We start from the raw sequence: 21,961 nt of genomic DNA, 5'->3' as shown, positions 1-21,961 counted from the left end.
GAAAAGAGCAGACCTCAGCGAACGGGGTAACGTACCGGAGCTGTGGCTCAGCGGACCCGAGCCCCACCCCCACCCCAGCTCACCGGCGGGAGGAAGACAAACAGAGCAGGGAGGGAGTGGAAGGCCTGGGACTGCTGAATACCTAGCTCCGGAGATCTGCTCTGGGAGCACAAACCTGCATTTCATGGTGCTTTCATCATACTCTTGTGATTACAGGGTTGGAAAGCTGGGACAGGCAGATTTCCTGGGGAGACTGGGATTCTGGCTGCTTCTGGAAAGCAGGGATCCATATCCGGCTGCTCTGGGACAAAAGCTTATACCTGTCTGCCTGGCCCACTGGTTCAGGCAGTGGAAACACGCATGGCAGCCGGGAGGCCGGGAACAGCTCTTTCCTACCCCCAGGCACCAGTGCCACTCCCCTGCGACCCCCGACATTGCTTCAGGGGCTGAGCAGCTTCAGAGAGCAGAGCTTCTGGACACTAGAGGGCACCATACACAAACATGAAACGCCAAAGGAACCTGGTCCACAGTAAAATTATTAATACAACTCCCAAGAAAGATTTAAATGATATGGACCTCATGACTCTTCCTGAAAGGGAGTTCAAAATAAAAATCATCAACATGCTAATGGAGGTACAGGAAGACATCCAAGAACTCAGGAATAAATTCAGGTCAGAGATCCAATCGTTGAAGAGCACAATGAGGGTATTAAAAGCAGGTTGGATACAGTGGAGGAGACGATAAATGAAATAGAAACTCGAGAAGAGGAATACAAAGAAGCTGAGGCACAGAGAGAAAAAAGGATCTCTAAGAATGAAAGAATATTAAGAGAAATGTGTGACCAATCCAAACGGAACAATATTCGCATTATAGGGATACCAAAAGAAGAAGACAGAGAGAAAGTGATAGAAAGTGTCTTGAGGAGGTAGTTGCTGAAAACTTCCCCAATCTGGGGAAGGAGATAGTCTCTCAGGCCATGGAGATCCACAGATCTCCCAACACAAAAGACCCAAGGAAGCCAACACCAAGACATATAGTAATAAAATTGTCAAAGATCAAGGATAAGGACAGACTGTTCAAAGCAGCCAAAGACAGAAATAAGATCACATACAAAGGAAAGCCCATCAGGCTAACAACAGACTTCTCAGCAGAAACCTTACAGGCTAGAAGTGGGTTGCATAATGTATTTAACGCCATGAAGCAGAAGTGCCTGGAACCAAAATTACCTTATAAGGCAAGATTATCATTTAAATTTGAAGGAGGGATTAAACAATTTCCAGAGAAGCAAAAGCTGAGAGAATTTACCTCCCACAAACCATTTCTACAGTCTATTTTGGAGGAACTGCTATAGATGGCAGTGTTCCTAAGGTTGAAGAGCTGAAAACAAAGGTAATAAAACCACAGTAAAGAAAGTAGAACAGCTAATTACTAAGCAAATGCAAAATTAAATTAACTATCCCCAAAGTCAATCAAGGGAGAGACAAAAAGTACAGAGTATGATACCTAATACATAAAGAATGGAGGAGGAAGAAAAAGGAAGAGAAACAGAAAAGCACCTTTAGATTGTGTTTGTGACAGCATACTAAGTGAGTTAAGTTAGACTCTTAGATACTAAGGGAATTACCCTTGAACCTTTGGTAACCACGAACCTAAAGCCTGCAATGGCAGTAAGTACATACCTATCGATAATCACCCTAAATGTAAATGGATTGAATGCACCAATCAAAAGACATAGAGTCACTGAATGTATAAAAAAAACAAGACCCATCTATACGCTGCTTACAAGACACTCACCTCAAACCCAAAGACATGCACAGACTAAAAGTCAAGGGATGGAAAAAGAATTTCATGCAAACAACACGGAGAAAAAATCAGGTGCTGCAGTACTAGTATCAGACAAAATAGACTTCAAAACAAAGAAAGTAACAAGATATAAAGAAGAACATTACATAATGATAAAGGGGTCGGTCCAATAAGAGGATATAACCATTATAAATATATATGCACCCACCACAGGAGCACCAGCATATGTGAAACAAATACTAACAGAACTAAAGGAGGAAATAGACTGCAATGCATTCATTGTAGGAGACTTCAACACACCACTCACCCCAAAGGATAGATCCACCAGGCAGAAAATAAGTAAGGACACAGAGGCACTGAACAACACACTAGAACAGATGGACCTAATAGACATCTATAGAACTCTACATCCAAAAACAACAGGATACACATTCTTCTCAAGTGCACATGAAACATTCTCCAGAGTAGACCACATACTAGGCCACAAAAAGAGCCTCAGGAAATTCAAAAAGATTGAAATTCTACCAACCAACTTTTCAGACCACAAAGGTATAAAACTATAATTAAATTGCACAAAGAAAACAAAAAGGCCGACAAACACATGGAGGCTTAACAACATGCTCCTAAATAATCAATGGATCAATGACCAAATTAAAATAGAGATCAAGCAATATATGGAAACAAATGACAACAACACCACAAAGCCCCAACTTCTGTGGGACACAGCGAAAGCAGTCTTAAGAGGAAAGTATATAGCAATCCAGGCACACTTGAAGAAGGAAGAACAATCCCAAATGAATAGTCTAACATGACAATTATCAAAATTGGAAAAAGAAGAACAAATGAGGCCTAAAGTCAGCAGAAGGAGGAACATAATAAAGATCAGAGAAGAAATAAAATTGAGAAAAAGAAAAGAAAAGAAAAAAAATCAATGAAACCAAGAGCTGGTTCTTTGAGAAAATAAACAAAATAGATAAGCCTCTAGCCAAACTTATTAAGAGAAAAAGAGAATCAACACACATCAGCAGAATCAGAAACAAGAAAGGAAACATCATGACAGACCCCACAGAAATACAAAGAATTATTAGAGACTACTATGAAAACCTATATGCTAACAAGCTGGAAAACCTAGAAGAAATGGACAACTTCCTAGAAAAATACAACCTTCCAAGACTGACCAAGGAAGAAACACAAAATCTAAACAAACCAATTACCAGCAAAGAAACTGAAGCAGTAATCAAAAACCACCCAAGAACAAAACCCCCGGGCCAGATGGATTTACCTCGGAACTTTATCAGACATACAGAGAAGATATAATACCCATTCTCCTTAAAGTTTTCTGAAAAATAGAAGAGGAGGGAATACTCCCAAACTCATTCTATGAAGTCAACATCACCCTAATATCAAAACCAGGCAAAGACCCCACCAAAGTAGAAAATTACAGACGAATATCCCTGATGAACGTAGATGGAAAAATACTCAACAAAATATTAGCAAACCGAATTCAAAAATACATCAAAAGGATCACACACCATGACCAAGTGGGATTCATCCCAGGGATGCAAGGATAGTACAACATTCGAAAATCCATCAACATCATCCACCACATCAACAAAAAGAAGGACAAAAACCACATGATCATCTCCATAGATGCTGAAAAAGCATTCAACAAAATTCAACATCCATTCATGACAAAAACTCTCAGCACAATGGGTATACAGGGCAAATACCTCAACATAATAAAGGCCATATAAGATAAACCCACAGCCAACATCATACTAAACTGTGAGAAGCTGAAAGCTTTTCCTCTGAGATTGGGAACAAGACAGGGATGCCCACTCTCCCCACTGATATTCAACATAGTACTGGAGGTCCTAGCCACAGCAATTAGACAAAACAAAGAAATACAAGGCATCCAGATTAGTAAAGAAGTCAAACTGTCACTATTTGCATATGACATGATACTGTACTTAAAAAACCCTAAAGACTCCACTCCAAAACTACTAGAACTGATATTGGAATACAGCAAAGTTGCAGGATATAAAATTAACACAAAGAAACAATGAAGTAATAGAAAGAGAAATCAGGAAAACAATTCCATTCACAATTGCATCAAAAAGTATAAAATACTTAGGAATAAACCTAACCAAGGAATTGAAAGACCTATACCCTGAAAACTGTATGACACTCTTAAGAGAAATTAAAGAGGACACTAGCAAATGGAAACTCATCTCATGCTCTTGGCTAGGAAGAATTAATATCATCAAAATGGCCATCATGCCCAAAGCAATATACAGATTTGATGCGATCCCTATCAAATTACCAACAACATTCTTAAACAAACTGGAACAAATAGTTCAAAAATTCATATGGAAACACCAAAGACCCCAAATAGCCAAAGCAATCCTGAGAAGGAAGAATAAACTGGGGGGGATCTCACTCCCCAACTTCAAGCTCTACTACAAAGCCACAGTAATCAAGACAGTTTGGTACTGGCACAAAAACAGAGCCACAGACCAGTGGAACAGAATAGAGACTACAGACATTAACCCAAACATGTATGATCAATTAATATACGATAAAGGAGCCATGGACATACAATGGGGAAATGACAGTCTCTTCAACAGATGGTGCTGGCAAAACTGGACAGCTACATGTAAGAGAATGAAACTGGATCACTGTCTAACCCCATACACAAAAGTAAATTCAAAATGGATCAAAGACCTGAATGTAAGTCATCAAACCATAGAATTCTTAGAAACAAACATAGGCAAAAATCTCTTGGATATAAACATGAGTGACATCTTCATGAACATATCTCCCTGCGCAAGGGAAACAAAAGCAAAAATGAACATGTGGTACTATATCAAGCTGAAAAGCTTCTGTACAGCAAAGGACACCACCAAGAGAATAAAAAGGTATCCTACAGTATGGGAGAATATATTCATAAATGAATGATCTGATAAAGGGTTTTCATCCAAAATATATAAAGAGTTCACGTACCTCAACAAACAAAAAGCAAATAATCCAATTAAAAAATGGGCAGAGGAGCTGAACAGTTTTCCAAAGAAGAAATTCAGATGCCCAACAGACACATGAAAAGATGCTCCACATCGCTTGTCATCAGATAAATGAAAATTAAAACCACAATGAGATATCACTTCACACCAGTAAGGATCGCCACTATCCAAAAGACAAACAACAACAAATGTTGGCGAGGTTGTGGAGAAAGGGGAACCCTCCTACACTGCTGGTGGGAATGTAAATTAGTTCAACCATTGTGGAAAGCAGTATGGAGGTTCCTCAAAAAGCTTCAAATGGAAATACCATTTGACCCAGGAATCCCACTTCTAGGAATTTACCTTAAGAATGCAGCAGCCCCGTTTGGAAAAGACATATACACCCCTATGTTTATCGCAGCACTATTTACAATAGCCAAGAAATGGAAGCAACCTAAGTGTCCATTAAGTACATGAATGGATAAAGAAGATGTGGTACATATACACAATGGAATATTATTCAGCCATAATAAGAAAACAAATCTACCATTTGCAACTACATGGATGGATCTAGAGGGTATATGCTCAGTGAAATAAGCCAGGCAGAGAAAGACAAATACCAAATGATTTCACTCATACGTGGAGTACAAGAACAAGGAAAAACTGAAGGAACAAAACAGCAGTAGAAGCACAGAACCCAAGAATGGACTAACAGTTATCAAAGGGAAAGGGACTGGAGAGGATGGGTGGGAAGGCAGGGATAAGGGCAGGGAAAAAGAAAGAGGGCCTTACGATTAGCATGTATAATGTGGGGGGTGCATAGGGAGGGATGTGCAACACAGAGCAGACAAGTAGTGATTCTACAGCATCTTACTATGCCCATGGACAGTGACTGTAATGGGGTTTGTGGGGGAGACTTGGTGAAGGGGGGAGCCTAGTAACCATAATGTTCTTCATGTAATTGTAGATTAATGATAACAAAATAAAATTTTTTTAAATAAATAAATAATTTTTTTTAAAAAAAAGAAATAAAGTAGATGCGGAGACAAGCGCATGTGCCTAGGAAATGTCTGGAATGAAGCACAAAGACTGCTGGCCATGTTCTCAGGGGACCTGGGCAGGCGCATGGGCGGGAGGGAAATGAGGAGGCATGTGCTTTTCCATTTTACACCCTTCTCGGTTTTGTTCTTTTCCGAACCATCAGCATTTGTTACTGAGTTTTTGGTTTTGTTTTGATTTTTACTTCAAGTAACAAATACATTATTACCCTGATATAAAATTAAAACATTCCAGAGAAAGCTAAACGAAGTTCCTATGACCTCACCCATGCCAGGACAGGCTTCTTCAAATTACCTGCCTGCATTAAAAGACTGAAAGATGTAGTGTTGTTTTGTGGGGATTTTTACATAGTGATTTTTTAAATGAATACTTGCAATTATAAATAGATAATCAGTCCCAAGCCAAAGCTTCTTCAAGGTCCAGAGGAGCCCCCAACCCCACTCACACACACCCAAAGCACAGGGAGGCCCCGGTTCTACAGCTGGGGGGAAAAGAGAGCATAGAAAACATTTTAAAAACTTAATCCTGGGCAGATCAACTGAGACTCACACTTGGCTTTCCTTCTTTTGTTTTGTTCTGTTTTATTTCGTTTTGTTTTGAAATCAGCTTGGCTTTTAGACCCCACAGAAATTTGTGGTTAGCCAACTAAAAGAAACTTGACTATCTTGTTCTTTTCTTAATTTTTTTTTTATAAAATAAATGTGCTCAGAGTAGGAAAAAAAAAGAAAGTGAACCTTATCTGAACTTTGAAAACACTTTACCAGTAGAGATAATTGCGCCTAGGCACTGCCTTGCGAAATAACGGGATTTCCTGCTTCCAAAATAAAATGATTATAAAGTACTTAATTTTGCAAATAGCAAAGGAAAACTAGTACATCAAAGAAGTGAGCTGAATCTTAGCAGTGAAACACTTGTGTACTTGGCCATTAGCAACACCATCAAAAGCGTCCACTCGACTCCTTTTTGAAGAGTCACCTTCTGGTTACAAGCCCCTGCAGCCACCGGGTCCACACTACCCCCCCACCTAAGCTCCTGCCCACATCACCACTGCGTGGCCCCACACCCACCCCACTGTCCCGTACCAGGTGTCTCTCCAGTGAGCAGCTGACCCCGCACCTCAGGGCAGGGTCTCAACCAAAGCTACCGGGGGCACAGCCGGGGGCACAGCCAGGGCCCCAGCGGCAAACTCCGAATCAGCGGGAGGTCAGCGCCTTCTCTGTCTGGGGGTAGCTTTGGAACATGGAAATGCCCTCCCAAGGGCTCCTTCACAGACCCGGCAGACCCGAGAGCCAGCTGGGCCGACTTGCCTCTTCCTCTCTCTTCATTTGGCACGTCCGTGGCCTCCCCGCCGGGCCAGCCTGCAGCCTCCACTCGCCTCCTGCTTCAAAGGCCTCCAGGCCGGATAAATCACACATGCTGACAGCTGCACAGCCTCAGCACCCAGCCCGTTCTCTTCTGGGAGGTCTTGTTGATGTTACCCAGGCTCCCCCAAGGGAAACAAAGGCCAGGATGGGCGCCTGGCACCTCAGGGCCTCACAGTCTGGAGACCCCCATTCAAAGCGTCCAGTCCCTCTGCAGAGCCAGGCAAGCAGCTGGAGGAAGGTGAGGGGGACAGATGGCCAGCTGACCAGTCACCCCCCAGATGGCAGGCCTGGACAGGGACTGTCACACAGAGGGGCCCTGGAGGTCACAGGGAGGCCACAGTGCGGTCTGGGGAGGCAGCACCTGCCAACAAATTCTCCAGGAGGAGGCACTTGCCTTCTGATGCCAAGTGACTCGCCTGTGCCAGGCTGTGGGCACACAGAGGCACCCTGCCCGTGGCCATGCCGGGCTGCAGACTCTCTGCCCTGACTCCTGACCACAACACTAACAGCCATAGGCACTGAGAGCTCGGGGGCAGAAGGCATGTCAGTTTGCCATGCAACTTTTTTATCAAATAAATACCTCCACAGATGCTCCAGAAACAAATAACAGAAAGCAGTCCTTGATCACCATGCACGCCAGCATAGACGTGCATGTGTGAGTCCGCATGGGCTGTGTAACAAAACACCACGGCCTGGCAGCCTAACAGACATCTATGGCCTCAATGTTCTGGAGGCTCTAAGTCCAAAATCAAGGTGTGAGCAGGGCCAGTTTCTCCCAAGGACCTGCTCAGCTTACAGATGCTGTCACCTCCCTGTGTCTTCCAATCATCTTCCCATTGTCTGTATCTCTGTGTTTAAAATTCCCTTTTTACAAGGAGACCAGTCATATTTATATATGGCCTCATTTTAACTTGATTACATCTGTAAAGACCCTCTCTCCAAATAAGGTCATATTATTCTTAAGTACTGGCAGTTAGGACTATAATATATCTTCTTTGTGGGGGCTATACAACTCAGCCTATAACTAGTACTTTCTTTATAAAAAATTCATTAAGGGAGAGCAATGAGCCTCTATCCTGATAGCTATCAAATCTGTAAACTCTTAAGTTTTGAAAGCTAGTGCCACCTCAACATCCTTTAAGACTTCCTGTATTTGCTTTAGTTTCATAATATCAAGAAAATTCTGATTCTTGTAGCCATTTACTCAAGGTAAAGTACTGCCACAGCTGTTGATGCCAAGTCAGGATTCTAGGGTGAAAGAGATGGCTGCTCCTATCTGCACCCAAACAAACTCACAGACGACACCCGCTGGCACCCTGCTGGGCAGGCCTGAAGCAACCTCGCATGGAGGGTTGCATGACAGCTTTAAAAAGGTTAAATATGCTTAGAATGGGATGTGGATCAAATGTTTGTAAAGCCAAGAGAAGACTCGTGGGGACAGTCTGAGAACCCAGAGAACTAGCTGACGTGAGTCTCCTGCATCTCCAGCCTTCTATTCTTGACCTGTTCACAGAACACCCCAAAGATCAATGCACCCCTCAAGAGCTTATGAACTTCTACTGTCTGCTCAATAAACTGCCTTCCCATGTTTTTCCCCAACTTCCCCTCTGGCAAAGCTGGACAGAGCAAGAAGGAAGACTTGAGGAAGAGGCGACCCCCACGGCAGCAGTCCCTGCTCTTTATGTAATTAGTGGACACAGATGTCTTCCCAGAGGGCTTAAAGAAAGGATCCGATACAGTACTTCTTGGCATGGGAGATATAATGGTGTCAAAAGCCCTGGAGATTCCTCTGACCTCCTCCCATCGTGCCCAGGGCAACTACCGTCATTGTCACCTGCTGGCTGGGGTCCTTGCTGTAGAGACTACCACCCCAGAAACAGTGGAGGGAGGTAAGACTTTTTAGGCCAACCGAATACAGCCCAGAGCCTTCTGCAACTTGATTTTCTCCTCGCTCAGGATCTCTCTTTGAAATCTGCTGGCATCCACAGGGCTCCAAGTTCACACGGCCACTGCACAATAACCCACAGTTGAGACATGCTGCTCCCATTAAAAGACGTGCCCATATTTCCAACTTCTCACTCTTAGAAAAGGTGGGGCAGTGAACAGCATGCCTCCAGGCATGCAGGTGTTTTTTTTTAAAGCAGGATGTGTCCATTTGAACGTCACTAGGTGAAGCCAAACTGCCCTCCAAGGGGCAGCTGACACCAGCAGCGCCACGCCTGCCTCGTCACTGCTGACTCCCTATTGACCACTTCTCCCTTCAGCTAAGGCTCACTGGGTAACCGGCCGTATAACCCGTGTTTCCCTAACTCTAAGAAGGCCAAACTTAAGTTTTTAAACTTTTGTATTTGTTGTTCTGCAAAGTGCCTGCTGTGCCCAGCATCCCTCTTTTAACTGGGACGATTATTTCATTTATCTCATGGGTTCTTCATATATTCTGGATCCAAACCCCCTTCTCCTTCCTCTATGTTATAAACTAGTTCTCTCCACCCAACAGTCCGAATTTTCCAGTGGGACGTCAGACCCTCCACGCCAGAAGCACAAAACTGAGTCTTCTGTTGCACTGTTGTTGAAAACAGGCGGGAGGGGGAGGAGTACAGACCAGAAAGCCCAAATGCCTGCCTCCCTCCCTCTCGGCACTTTAGGAAACTTTGAGTAAGCCTGGCACAGAGACTGAAGAACAACAGTCCACCAAGAGCAGGGCAGGGCAGGGCAGGGCAGGGCAGGACAGGGCATCTCTCCTGGCGGTGGTAACTGGAGAGCCCAGACAATGGAGGCATCCAGGACGAAGGGCCGGGGGCCTCTCTGTGCCCATGCACCTCCAGGGGGCCCAGGGCCCCTGCACCAGGCCCAGCACTGCAGGGCTCCCTGCAGCCTTGGTCAGGAACACAGGCAAGCAGCGCCTGCACCTGCTGGGACTCAGGGCCACAGAGCCGCGAGAATCGGCCCTCCTCCCATGGACACCAGGGTCCATGCACACCTTGCCTGGATCCCGCTGCCAGCAAACCAAGTGTACAAGGCTATTTCCCAGTGAGCTGGGAATGGGGCGGGGCCTGCGTGTCAGCTAATGCTTGTCTGGGATAACAGTGCTGGGCTTATATGGGAAACAGCTCTCACCATTCATGCCGGACGATTCACAGGTAAGAATTAAGTCTGTCTGGGACACAATAAGTGGGCTGGGGAAATGAAACAAAATTAACAGAAAGTGGTAACTGTTGAAGCTGGCTGAAAAATATACAGGGGTTCACTGTATTAGTCTAATTTTATGTATGCTTGAAGTTTTTTATGATAAAAAGCTAAAGAAAAACATGTTTAAATTCTGGCAATCCAGAAACTTGACTAAGATGTGACGATTTTCAGTCCTGTCGATGAAACATTGTCTGGCCTGGAAGGCACGTGGCCCCACCCCTTCATCGCTGTGTGAGGTCTGACACCATTTCCAGTAAAATTAAAACCGTTTGAGTCTTTGTTGTAGGAGAATTTGCTGAAACTCTCTTGTTGATTCCGCTGGCTGCAGGCACACATTCCTACCACAGAACATTTTTAGTTCTTTACTTCAAATTTACAGAAAAGTTGTGAGATTCAGCCATGAACCCCCCCACCCCACCCATACTCTTTATACCAAGACTCACTGATTTTTCACATTACCTATGGTGGGCTTCCTCACTCTACACAGACACAGACACACACACACATACACACATGCACGCACATACATGTTTGTTTTTCCTGAACTCCCTGAGACTAGGCTGCAGACATCACTTGTTACCCCTTCTCACACTGCCTATCCCGCCTCAGAGCAAGGGCTTTCTCTGACACCTCCATACAATTAACAAATTGGGAAAGCTAACTTTAACAACACATTTAAATAACTGACCTCGGCAGTGTAGTCTCATCAGAGGTTCCAGTGACATCCACGCAGCCTGTTCCCACCCCAGCTCAGACCCACCCAGAATCACTCTGCAAACAGCTGGCTCGTCCCGCCGTATCTTTTGAGCTGGACCTGTTCCTTGGCAGTTTTTGTCCTGCAAGACACAGATGCTTCCTCCTAGCAGCCAGCTGGGCTTGCTGGCTTGTGTCCCCACCAATTCAGGTTCTGCATCCCCAGCTGGAAGGAGCCGAAGTGACGGCCTTCTCAGAAGGGTGATGTCCATCTGCCCACGCTGGTCAGCCACCCAGTCAGGTGATATTTGGTGTCCCCAGTCCACAGTCACTGATTCACCCCTGGCAAACAAGGGCTCTGTGGGGAAATGCGCTAAGCCATGAACACTTCCTGCTCCATTGAGACTGGGTATTCATTGACAACTTACCCAATTCAATCTGTACAATTACTGCTACCAAACGTGATGCTTCCAATTCCCCTCACATTTAGGGTTAGCGTTTTGCTGTGAGGAAGTGCCCTCTCCTTAGCTGCCCTCCACTTAGTTATATAATGTAGTAGATTAAACAGGGTCCCCCCCCCAAATTCAGACACCCAGAACTACAAATATGACCTTACGGGGAAATTGTCTCTGCAGGTGTAATGAGTTCAGGATCCCGAGAGGATATCACCCTGGATTTAAAGTGGCCTCAATCCACTGACTGGTGTCCTTGTAAATACAGGGACACAGAGAAACAGAGGAAAGAGGCCACATGAAGACCTAGCAGAGATGGAACTGGTGCTGCCACGGCAAGGAATGCCAGGAGCCACCAGGAGCTGCAGAGGCAACGAGGACCCCTCAGGGCCTCCGGAGGGAGCCTGTACTGCTGACACCCTGACTTCAGACTTCCAGCCTCCATAACCATGAGACAACCCACTTCTGCTGGTTTAAGACACCTAGTTTGCAGTGCTTTGTTACAGCAGCATCAGGAACCTCCTAATGTGTTTCATTACTTATTATCAATGTTGAATCAGAGACTCCTTTTTTGTTCCATGTTCCTCTTTATTTATTTGATGCTTAAATTGTCCCAGATTTGACCACTGGCACTCCTCCAACTGGGCACCTGTGCATTTGATATGTTCCCACTACTTTTGATCACTCACTTTCATCACAACAACATGCTACTGAATCATCTTGTATTTTCCCCAGTCCCGGCTCCATAAGCAGTCTTTCTCCCAGGCATTCTAGTTCCTTTAACCTGTAACAATATTTAGAAACCAACATCTGGGTGCTAACAGCGCTCATTGCTAATGAGGTGCTAGGAAGCAACCGTTATGCAAAAAACATGTATTTTATAAATTATGAGTTTATAAGCTTAATATATGCTGTCACATATATATGTATGTATGTTACGTGTGTATGTGTGCATGAATATGTGGAACCCTGAGTCATACAATCTCTCCAATTCCAATCTCAGCCCCTCCCGGTCCCTCCTTGCCTCCCCCTCCCATGTCCGCATCTCCCTTTCCACAGTGGGAACTCCGGCTCCTACACTATCAACACACCTCTAATTCGCCCAGTCCCACCATTCACACAAAACAGTTTCAGAATGATTGTACTCACACCACTGTGAGGAACAGTCCTACCAAGAATGCAAGATTATTTGCAGATTTTGTCTTTTAAATCCAGACTGAGGATATATAGTCAAAGAACAGGGCCATATTCACTTGAACTGGGTTTCTTTTTCCCATCAGTGTAGTTACATATTCATTTGCAATACTGTTGGGTTTACTTACTCGCCTCCATTCGGCTTTAGTTTCCTGCCATGTTGGGTGATTTAGTTTTATTTTTTGAACATGTAGAACATTAGCGTGTTCCAAAAGTCAGAACTATATAAAAATACATAACTAGAATAAACTAGAAACAGAAGAAAACTACCTTAACATACTAAAGGTCATATGTGCTAAGCCCACAGCTAACATCATACTTGGTGGTGAAAAGCTGCAAGTATTTCCTCTAAGATCAGGAAGAAGACAAGGATGGCCACTTTCACCACTTTCATTAGTGATGGTACTGGAAACTACACAGAGCAATTAGGCAAAAATTTAAAAAAAGAAATAAAAGCCATCCAAAATTGAAAGAAGAAAAATTATCTCTGTTTACAGATGGCATGACTCTACATATAGATCCACAAAAATCCTACTTAAGCTAATAAATGAAGTCACCAAACTTGCAGGACACAAAACCAACAGGCAAAAATCAGTTTTCCAAACACTAACAAAGAACCACCCAAAAAGGAGATGAAGGAAACATTTCCATTCACAATAGCATCAAACAGAATAAAAATACTTATGAATAAATGTAATCAAGTGGCAAAGACTTGTACACTGTAAACTATAAAACATTGAGAGAAATTTTTAAACATCTAACTAAAAGGGAAGACATCCCATGTTGGTGGACTATGAGGTGTGTCAAGATGTCCATCCTCTCCAAAACAATCTATACTTTCAGCACAATCTTATCAAAATACCAATGATGATTTCTGCAAATAGAAAACCCATCCTAAAATTCATATGGAATTTCAAGGGATCTCACAGAGCAAAGACAATCTAGAAAAAAAAAACCAATGCGGACTCATACTTCCTGACTTCAAACCATACTACAAAGCTACAGTAATCAAAACAGTGGCATAAGTTCTGACACACAGATTAATGGACTAGAACAGAGAGTCCAGGAACAAACCCTAAATATATGACAAAATAGCAAGGATGCCAAGATCATTCATTGAAAAAAACAGTCATTTCAACAAATGGTGATGGGAAAACTGGATGATCACATTCAAAAGATGAAGTTGTACCCTTACCTTAAACCATATACAAAAATTAACTCAAAATAGATCACAGACCTAAATGCAACAGCTAAAACTAGAAAACTTTTAGAAGAAAACATGGGGGAAAAGCTTCATGACCTTAGACTCAGTAATGATTTCTTGGATATGACATCAAAAGCACAGGTAGAACAAGAGAATAAACTGGATTCATTAAAATTAAAAATGTTTGTACATCAAAGGACATTATCAAAAGAGTGGAAAAGCAACCCAGAGAATGGGAATATATGCAGATCATCTATCTGATAAGGAGCTAACATCCAGAATGTACAGAATTCCTGTAACTCAACCAAGAAAACCTAAACAATCTGATTTTAATATGGGAAATGTTTTGAATAGACATTTCTCCCAAAAAAATACATAAATGGCCATGAAATACAAATGGTATGAAAAAGTGCTCAACATCTCTAGTCATTAGAGAAATGCAAATCAAAACCGCAATGAGATACCATTTTACACTCATTACGATGGCTATAATCAATAAAACAGAAAAGAGCAAGTATTGACAGTATAATGATTCCTCAAAAAATTAAAAATAGAACTACCATATAACCCAGCTACTCTACTGCTGGGTATATACCTAAAACAACTGGATGCAGAGACTTGAACAGATATTTGTACAGTCATGTTCAGAGCAGCATTACTCACAATAACCAAGAGATAGAAAAAACAAAAGGTGGCACATATATGGTATGCGTGTGTGTATATAATGGAATGTTATTCAGCCTTCAAAAGAAATGAATAGACACATGCTACCACAGGGATGAGCCCTGGGAAGCATGACAGCAGTCAGTTACAAAAGGACAAATGCCTATGTGAAAAGAACCCAGTGACAAATAGACAAACACCGTAGAATTCCATTTATTTGAGGTACCTGCAGTCTCCAAATCTACAAACATGGAAAATACAGTGGTGGTTTCCAGGGGCTGGAAGAAGGGGGATGAGGAGACAGTGTTTAATGGGGACAGAGTTCCAGTTGGGAAGATGCAAAGAATTCTAAAGGGGGATGGTGATAAGAGCTGCCCAACAGTGTGAACATGCTTAATGCCACTAGCTGGATGCTTAGAAGGGTTAGGAGGGTCTACTTCATGTGTATTTTACCTTAATTTAAAAGACAAACATCAGAGAGAACCAACCCCACTTTCTAGGTTCTCCATTCTGTGCTTCTTTTTTGCAAAACTAAGCGGATGCACGTCCAAGCCAGCCCCTCCACGCCTGCCTACACCACCTCGCTCTCTCATGAAGACAGCTTCCCCTAGTCCCCATCTGCCCCCAGAGACGTACTGTGGCCCTCAATGTTTCACTCCCTTGAACTATTCTGGAAACATATCCAATGGTAAATACAAGGACTATGCTATGGTGACCTGGGGTTACCTCACTGCTAGCAAGAAAACTCCCAATTTCCAAATGTTCTATAAGAGTTGAAAACACAAAGTAACATTCCACAATAGGACCACAAGGTGGACTGTCTATATGACCCAGAGGTTGAACCTGAGCACTTTCTCAGCCTGCAGCCCTCATTCGTGCCTCCGGCCTTCTCGCCATCCGTGTGTGGGCTGCTCATTTTCCAGATGGAACTCATGTGCCCACCAATGCCCTCATAGTCCCCCAAACCCTTCTCATTCTCCTTTCCAATGCCTATGGTCTGTGAGTCTGTGAGTCCCTCCTCCAGACCCCAAGAGATGAGGGGGGCTTTCCTCTGCCTCAGTTTCCTCCCAGGATGCTCCTCCTACCAGGACACTCCTCAATCAGGATGACCTTTCCTAGAAATTCCCCAGTGGGCCCCAGACCAAGCCCCCAGATTATTCGGTTATTCGCGTACCTCCTAGGAGCATCCTGGGAGGAAGCTGAGGCAGAGGAAAGTGCTCACGGGGGTATCATCCCTACTCTCCACTTGTTCCCCACGGTGATTCCGGCCTCCACGTGGGAGAGGCTTTGCACCCCGGTGTGCCAGCATCCTGCAGAGCCTTCCTTGCACAAGGATTTCTGAAATCTGCACTGTTAGCGTTTTCCCTGGGACATCTGTCTGCCTCCACCACTTAAAGTCCTCTCATTACAGCAGCTTACTGTGTGTAAACAGTCATCACTACCACTCTTTCATGCGCTCTTGATGGTACAGAAGCCATGGTATTGCCCCTCCCAAACACATGCACACACACACGGGTGCACATGTGTGCACACCTTGACCAGTCCCATGACCCCCAAAAAGTACATGTGGAAGCTCAAAACCTACCACTACCCCAAGTCAGCACAGCCCAGTGGACAGGCATACAGCTAAGGCCATCACACATCCGTGGAGCCCCTCCAAGCAGGGCCCTCTGCTGCCACGGGTTAGGGCCAACCCAATTCACTTCTGCCATCAAATCTCCCCCAGTCTGCAAACCAAACTCCAAGCAAACAAGGTAAAGCCCCTCCCTGCTCTGGATTCTACAAGAGGTTCCTGAAGCAACAGTGACAAACAGGCAGAGCCTGGACAAAGAGGTGGAAGCGGTCTGCAATGATGGACAGCCCTCATTCTCTGAGCACCGGCCCGTCTGGGCAGCCCACCACATGTGCCTGCTAAAAAGCAGATCGTGTAATGCAGGCTCTGAGTCTCCCATGTCACTTCAGTGTAATCAGTTTTAACCCAAATCTCTACATGTGCCAGGCGGCTACTATTCTCTGCAGCACAAGCCTGCAAGGAGATGCCTGGAATTTAACAATGCTGTTGGGTTAACTAGCCCTCCTGCAGGGAGCCGGGTGTGGAAACCATTAGGCCGGGAGCATTTGGGATTTGCGGGGACCGTCCCCGACTCATGGAGGACTTGAAGAAGCATTCACAGTCTCCCCAAATAACGTCTCAAAAGTGACAGAGTGCTTACTGAAGCTCACTCCAAGGACAATTAAAGACAGACACACCACTTCCCACTGGAACTTAAGACTTTCTAGGGGACAAGCCACTCAGTCTAATTAGGCTAAATTTTCCTGTAATTATTTCCTTCCCTTTGGCTTTTGATTTTTAGGTTCTTTCAGAAATAGAACCTAAAAAAGCATACACACACAGAAATCCCAAAAGTGGCACAAACCACAGCAACACAATTCCTTATTTTTGAGACACTTAGAAGCTTTCTGAGAATTCCCAATATTGTTTAATGCCTCCTTGCCAGCTTTATTAATCTGACTTTTAAACAGATGGCACCCCAGACATATTGCATGACAACTGCACGTGCCAGCAGAGCTGTCCTGCTCTTACTTCCACCCTGGCGAGCTCCTCCACAAAACCAAATAAACACACACCAGAAGGAGGCGGGTACAAACCCGTCAGTTGCAGCCTAATTAAGGGGCTAAAGCTATTCTTGTTGGTTAGCTTTTTACTTCAAAACTCAAGAAGTCCACAGCACCCTTAGAGCCCTGAACATTTCCGTCAGAGCTCTGCAGTGAGCAACACAAAACCAAAGACCACAAGGGTCCCTGAGAAGCAATGCTTTCTAAACCAGTCCTTCTCGTCCAATTATCCTGCACACAAGTGCTCTTGGTCATGCAAACCTCTGACTTAACAAGCAAGGCTCCTCTGCAAAGCACAGTCTCCTGGTTACTTTGCTTGGAAACCTGTCATGGGGTCTACTTAGCAGTCACCAGCAGGGTCCCTAAAGAAGGAGATTATCTTAATGACAACTTTCTTTACCAGGAACAGACTCACAGCCATAAGGGCCCCCACCCCCGTGGGGCCTACTAGGCTAAACCTACAGCTTTGCAGCCCAGTCCTGCTCTCTGCTGGGTAACCAAAGATGCTGGGGTGGGGGTGGGGGGTCTCCGTTCCCCCTCCAGGCTGCCAGGGAATGAACCATATAAACACCAAAAGGCCGTTGACATCAGTAAACGGGGGATAACACTTTGTAGCCCACTTTCTTTTCCCAGACTACAATTTGGGGTCATGTAATTAGAGCTCTCCCAGGAAGAGTAGAGTAGACAAATATCCTGTACTTAGACTGGCCAGGGTTCTGCACATCAGGGAGGCCAAACCAAGCTTCACACCAGTTCCCATTTCAACCATCCTGATAACTTTGCACTTCCTGGCCTCCATGGAATGCATTTTGAAGGAGTGCCACTTCTCCAGCTGAGACTGCGCTTTAGAAATCCCCCTTTAAGGGATTAGTCCTCCCTACCCCTCAGTTTGTGGCCCTTCTGCATTTCTATCCCATTATGCTCAAGAAAAGCTTCCAAAGGAAAAAAGCAGCGTTAAACCCAGACTCTGCAAGCCTCAAGTGTCTTGGAGGTTAAACCCAGGCTAAACGTTCACAGGAAACAAGTAGTTCACTGCAAATCACATCATAACAGAGAGGGACATACAAACACCACCCCCACCCTCAACCTCTGTAAAAGCACATTTTTAAACCCATGTTGCTTTTTCACATGCAAAATAGTAAGCAGAATTGTTGTCAGTTTTCCAACTACGACAAGCTTTACTAATCAGAAGTTCAGCCCCACTGACTGAAGCTCCCTTGGCCACACACCACCGTTTTTATAAATACTTATTAGGGCAGCTCACACTGGATGTCACATGGGGTCAGTGGTGTTCATTCAGGATGGCATTCTTTATCAGGTAGATGCTAGGGTTAAACTTGCTCTTACTATTAAACACAAAAACATTTCAAACGTGTGTTTCTTCTTTGCTAGACAGCCATAATAAGAAAAACATGTGGCCTTACTACACATACAAACTTCTCTTTTTCCAGTCTTCTTATTCAAGATGTTCTCATTTACTTACTTCCAAATGGATCACAGTCCTTATTTGTTATGACCACATGATCATCACTGCAGGGATCTGGGCCAGAAGTAAACACTGCACTGTCAAAACGCGGGGAGAACCCCAAAACAGGAGAACCGCCCCAAGTCAGGTATTTGTCTCCTTAGGGAATAGGACCTTCAATACAATGCAGAATCAGAACTTCTAGGTCCTTTTAGAATACCCTGTTTATACTATGTTTTCATATAATAACTTATGTTTTGTGTATAAAATACACTCAAATTACAGGGATTCCTCTTCACAGCAGAAAAGATGCCAAACAGCCAGACCTCCTGTAATCCTGACACTGTATTCCTGTTTTGACTATGAATGACCATATTCTTTGGATTTTCAGTTAACCTGGCATTCCAGAAGGAAAAGAACTATAAACAGCTTTCCTACTCCCTGCCCTGCAGAGATTATTGTTACTTTACTGGAAAAAGAAAGTTCCCTCGACAATGTTCAAAAATTAACGAAAAATGACACTGGACTGCTTTGTTCCTCAGAGATTTCCTAAATCGACTGCAAACGACGGCACTGTTTGAATTACTCCGCCTGAAACGCGAGCAACTTTCCGAGTTCAGTTCCAACCCTGCTTTGGGCACCAGGCGCCTCGCCCGCGCTCACCTCCTGCACCTCAAGCCCCGCCCCCGCACCGCCCCAGCCCGGCCGCTCCGCCAGCCGCGGGCAGGTCTGCAGGGCGGAGTCGGCAGCGCGCTCAACCGCCGCGCGACGGCCAGGCCAGCGCCGCGCTGAGCCCCTCCCCTCCCATAGCGCAGCACGCCGATCCCCAGCCTCTAACGCGGAGCGGGGTGCTTGTGGCGCGGGAAGTCCCCAGGATATTGCGAGCGTCCCGCCGACTGACCCAGGGTGTGCCAGTCTACTGACCACTGCACTCAGCACCCCGAGCGGTTTCTGCTATCAGGGACAGCAGCACAAATGCAAACGCCCTTCCCAAATCAAGCAACCAGAAATGTCTGACTTAATCAGCATCTGCTTAAAAACCCCGACGCCCCCCTAGGAAAGGTGGCCCAAGCACTCGTGCTTCGGCGGACAGGTACCCTGGAGCGCGCAGTTGGCAGCAAGATGCGGCTGGAGCTGAGTTCCCTTCCTACGCCTCCCCGAATTCTCATCTGCCTGCAGGAAAGGGGTGGGCGGCACTGAAACCCACTTATTTGTAAGGGAGCGGCTCATACATTTCTGGGGCTGAAGGTGAACCGCCCTAGCCTCCAAACCTCCCAACCTGGAGGCACCACCACCCTCCCCCACCCCGGCAGGGTGCCCGGAATCCGGCGGGCGGCCCGCTGGCCGGAGCTGACGCCGGGGTCGGGACCGTGTGGGCTAGCACCGCCCCTCGAGCACCCTAAGGCCGGTCCTCCAGGACCCTCTGAACCTCGCAGCAGTGCCTGCGCGCCTCAGGGTCCACACAGCCGAGCCCGCGCAGAGCCACGGAGGCAGCGTGTGCCTCTCGAGGAAAATGCCACCTGGGAGCCGGGCCAGCCCGTCCAGCTGTGCTCCTCGTCCCGGATCCCGAGTCTCAGAGTGCGGCCCGAAGGCAGCTGGGGCCCCAGCAGCCGAAAGGCCGCCGAAGAACCCCGACCCCAGGCACAGGAAGAGCCACTTCGGCCACCTCCAGGGGGTGGGGGAGGGGGAGGGGCCAACAAAAGGGAAGACGAGGCCCCTTTCAACCGAGCGGCGGGGGATCCCGAATCCCCTTTCTTGGCCTCACCCGGCCGCGGCGCGCGCCTCGGGCCGGGGTTGTGGGGGTGGGGAGGGAGGGAGATTTCAGCGCAGACCGGGGCCCCGGGGGCCGTGAGCCCAGGAAGGGTAACCTCGGGGAGGAAGGCCGAGTCCAGGTCCTGAGAACCTCGGACACGTCTGGGGGCCCGGGGCCGGCCGTTTTCAAGCTCACGGCCCGCAAACCCGCCAGCGCCGCCCGCCCGGCCTCTGGAAACAGCCGTCCCCAGAGCCCGCTTTCTTGGAAGCAGCCTGGGGCGGCAGAGCGCGGGACATTGGCGGGCGCCCCTAGCTCGGGGACCGGGGCGCCGGCAGGGCGGCCCAGGGCCCAACCACGGAGGAGGGGACGGACGCGCAAGCCTTGAGCCTCCGCCAGCGCACAGAGGCGTTGGGTTCTACCTGAGGTCCGGAGCGCGCAGATCAGGAGCGCTGCGGCCGCCCAGACGGCCGGGGCGCACAGCCGCTGCAGCGCCACCATGGCCCGGGGCGCGGGGCCGGCGGGGCCGGACGCCACCACCCCTTTCCGCCGCGGTTCCGCTGCCCTTTCTCCGGGTCACTCCGCAAGTTGGTCCTTTCGAGGAACTCGTGGCCCTCCTCCTCTGGCGGCCCGGTGCGCCGCTCAGCTCCGGCCAGGCGCGGGCTCGCCAGCCGCCGGGACGAGCGCGAGGGGCGGACCGCGGGAGCGCGGGAGGCAGGGTCCCGGGCTCGCCCGCCCCGATGGGCAGAGAGGCCCGCGCCGGCGCCCCCTGCCGGAGGGCTGCGCCTGCGGCGGGCGGAGCTCACGGGGAGCTGGGGGGGCTGGACCGGGGACCACCGCTCGGTCCCCGAAGTGCCTTCCGCGCGCGCCCTCGGCCCTCACGCTGCTTGGACGCAAAGGTGGCACCTCGAGGGCGTCCAGCGAGACCGCCCGCGCTCCCCTCTCTGCAGAGGTGTCGGAGGCAGCTGGCTTCCTCCTTTAGGGGGCGGTGGGGACCTGGTAACAAATCCGTAACTCAGGACCACGCTGCGTTCCGCCAGCCCCCACCCGGGCAAATCTGAGAGGCCCTCAGTCCCAGAAACCAGCGGCGCCGGAGGAAGAACAGTGAGGGCTTGGAGAAGCCAAATGTTCAAGGAGAGAAGCAGGCAGTGTCCCCGCCGTCACCCTCCTGGGCCTTCCGCGCCACGCTGCACCCGGTGTGGACTACCGCATCCCTCAAAATACTCCGGAACTGTAGGCACTGGAGCTGCGAGTAGGGACCCTTCGGGAGCGTGATTCTATCTGAAGCCACCGCGGCTTTGGTTTACTGTTAAAAGCAAATTGTGTAATTTTACCCATTGAAGGCAGAACACTATTTGTTCTCTGCAGAGCCCCCAGAACATGCAGAAGCAATTTGCTTCCCTTGTAAAAGATATTTTGAATGCAATTCAAATAGCATATTTTCTTGCTTATTCTTGGTTTTGCTTAACACATGCCACGGGCTGGAATCGGAAAGCCTGACCCTCCTGTT

General features: G+C 46.9%; 1 protein-coding gene across 2 annotated transcripts in view; it reads right to left on the bottom strand.

The window, feature by feature from the left end:
- ROR2 (receptor tyrosine kinase like orphan receptor 2) overlaps positions 1-21,649 on the bottom strand; it is a 199,491-nt gene extending 177,842 nt beyond the window's left edge. Inside the window, exon 1 of one of the 2 annotated variants that reach the window (XR_001855653.3) lies at positions 20,874-21,640. Coding sequence is in view for 1 of the 2 variants with exons in the window: in XM_017676241.3 (XP_017531730.1) it covers positions 20,874-20,952 (79 nt within the window). In the remaining variant the exon portion in view is untranslated. Of the gene's footprint in view, positions 1-20,873 lie in introns of both variants that reach the window. The other variant, XM_017676241.3, reaches the window with a different exon arrangement.
- Positions 21,650-21,961: the final 312 nt, after the last annotated feature.

This window comes from Manis javanica, chromosome 2, assembly GCF_040802235.1.
Source record: "Manis javanica isolate MJ-LG chromosome 2, MJ_LKY, whole genome shotgun sequence".
Taxonomy (NCBI): domain Eukaryota; kingdom Metazoa; phylum Chordata; class Mammalia; order Pholidota; family Manidae; genus Manis; species Manis javanica.
This window is presented reverse-complemented; position numbering and strand designations above follow the sequence as displayed.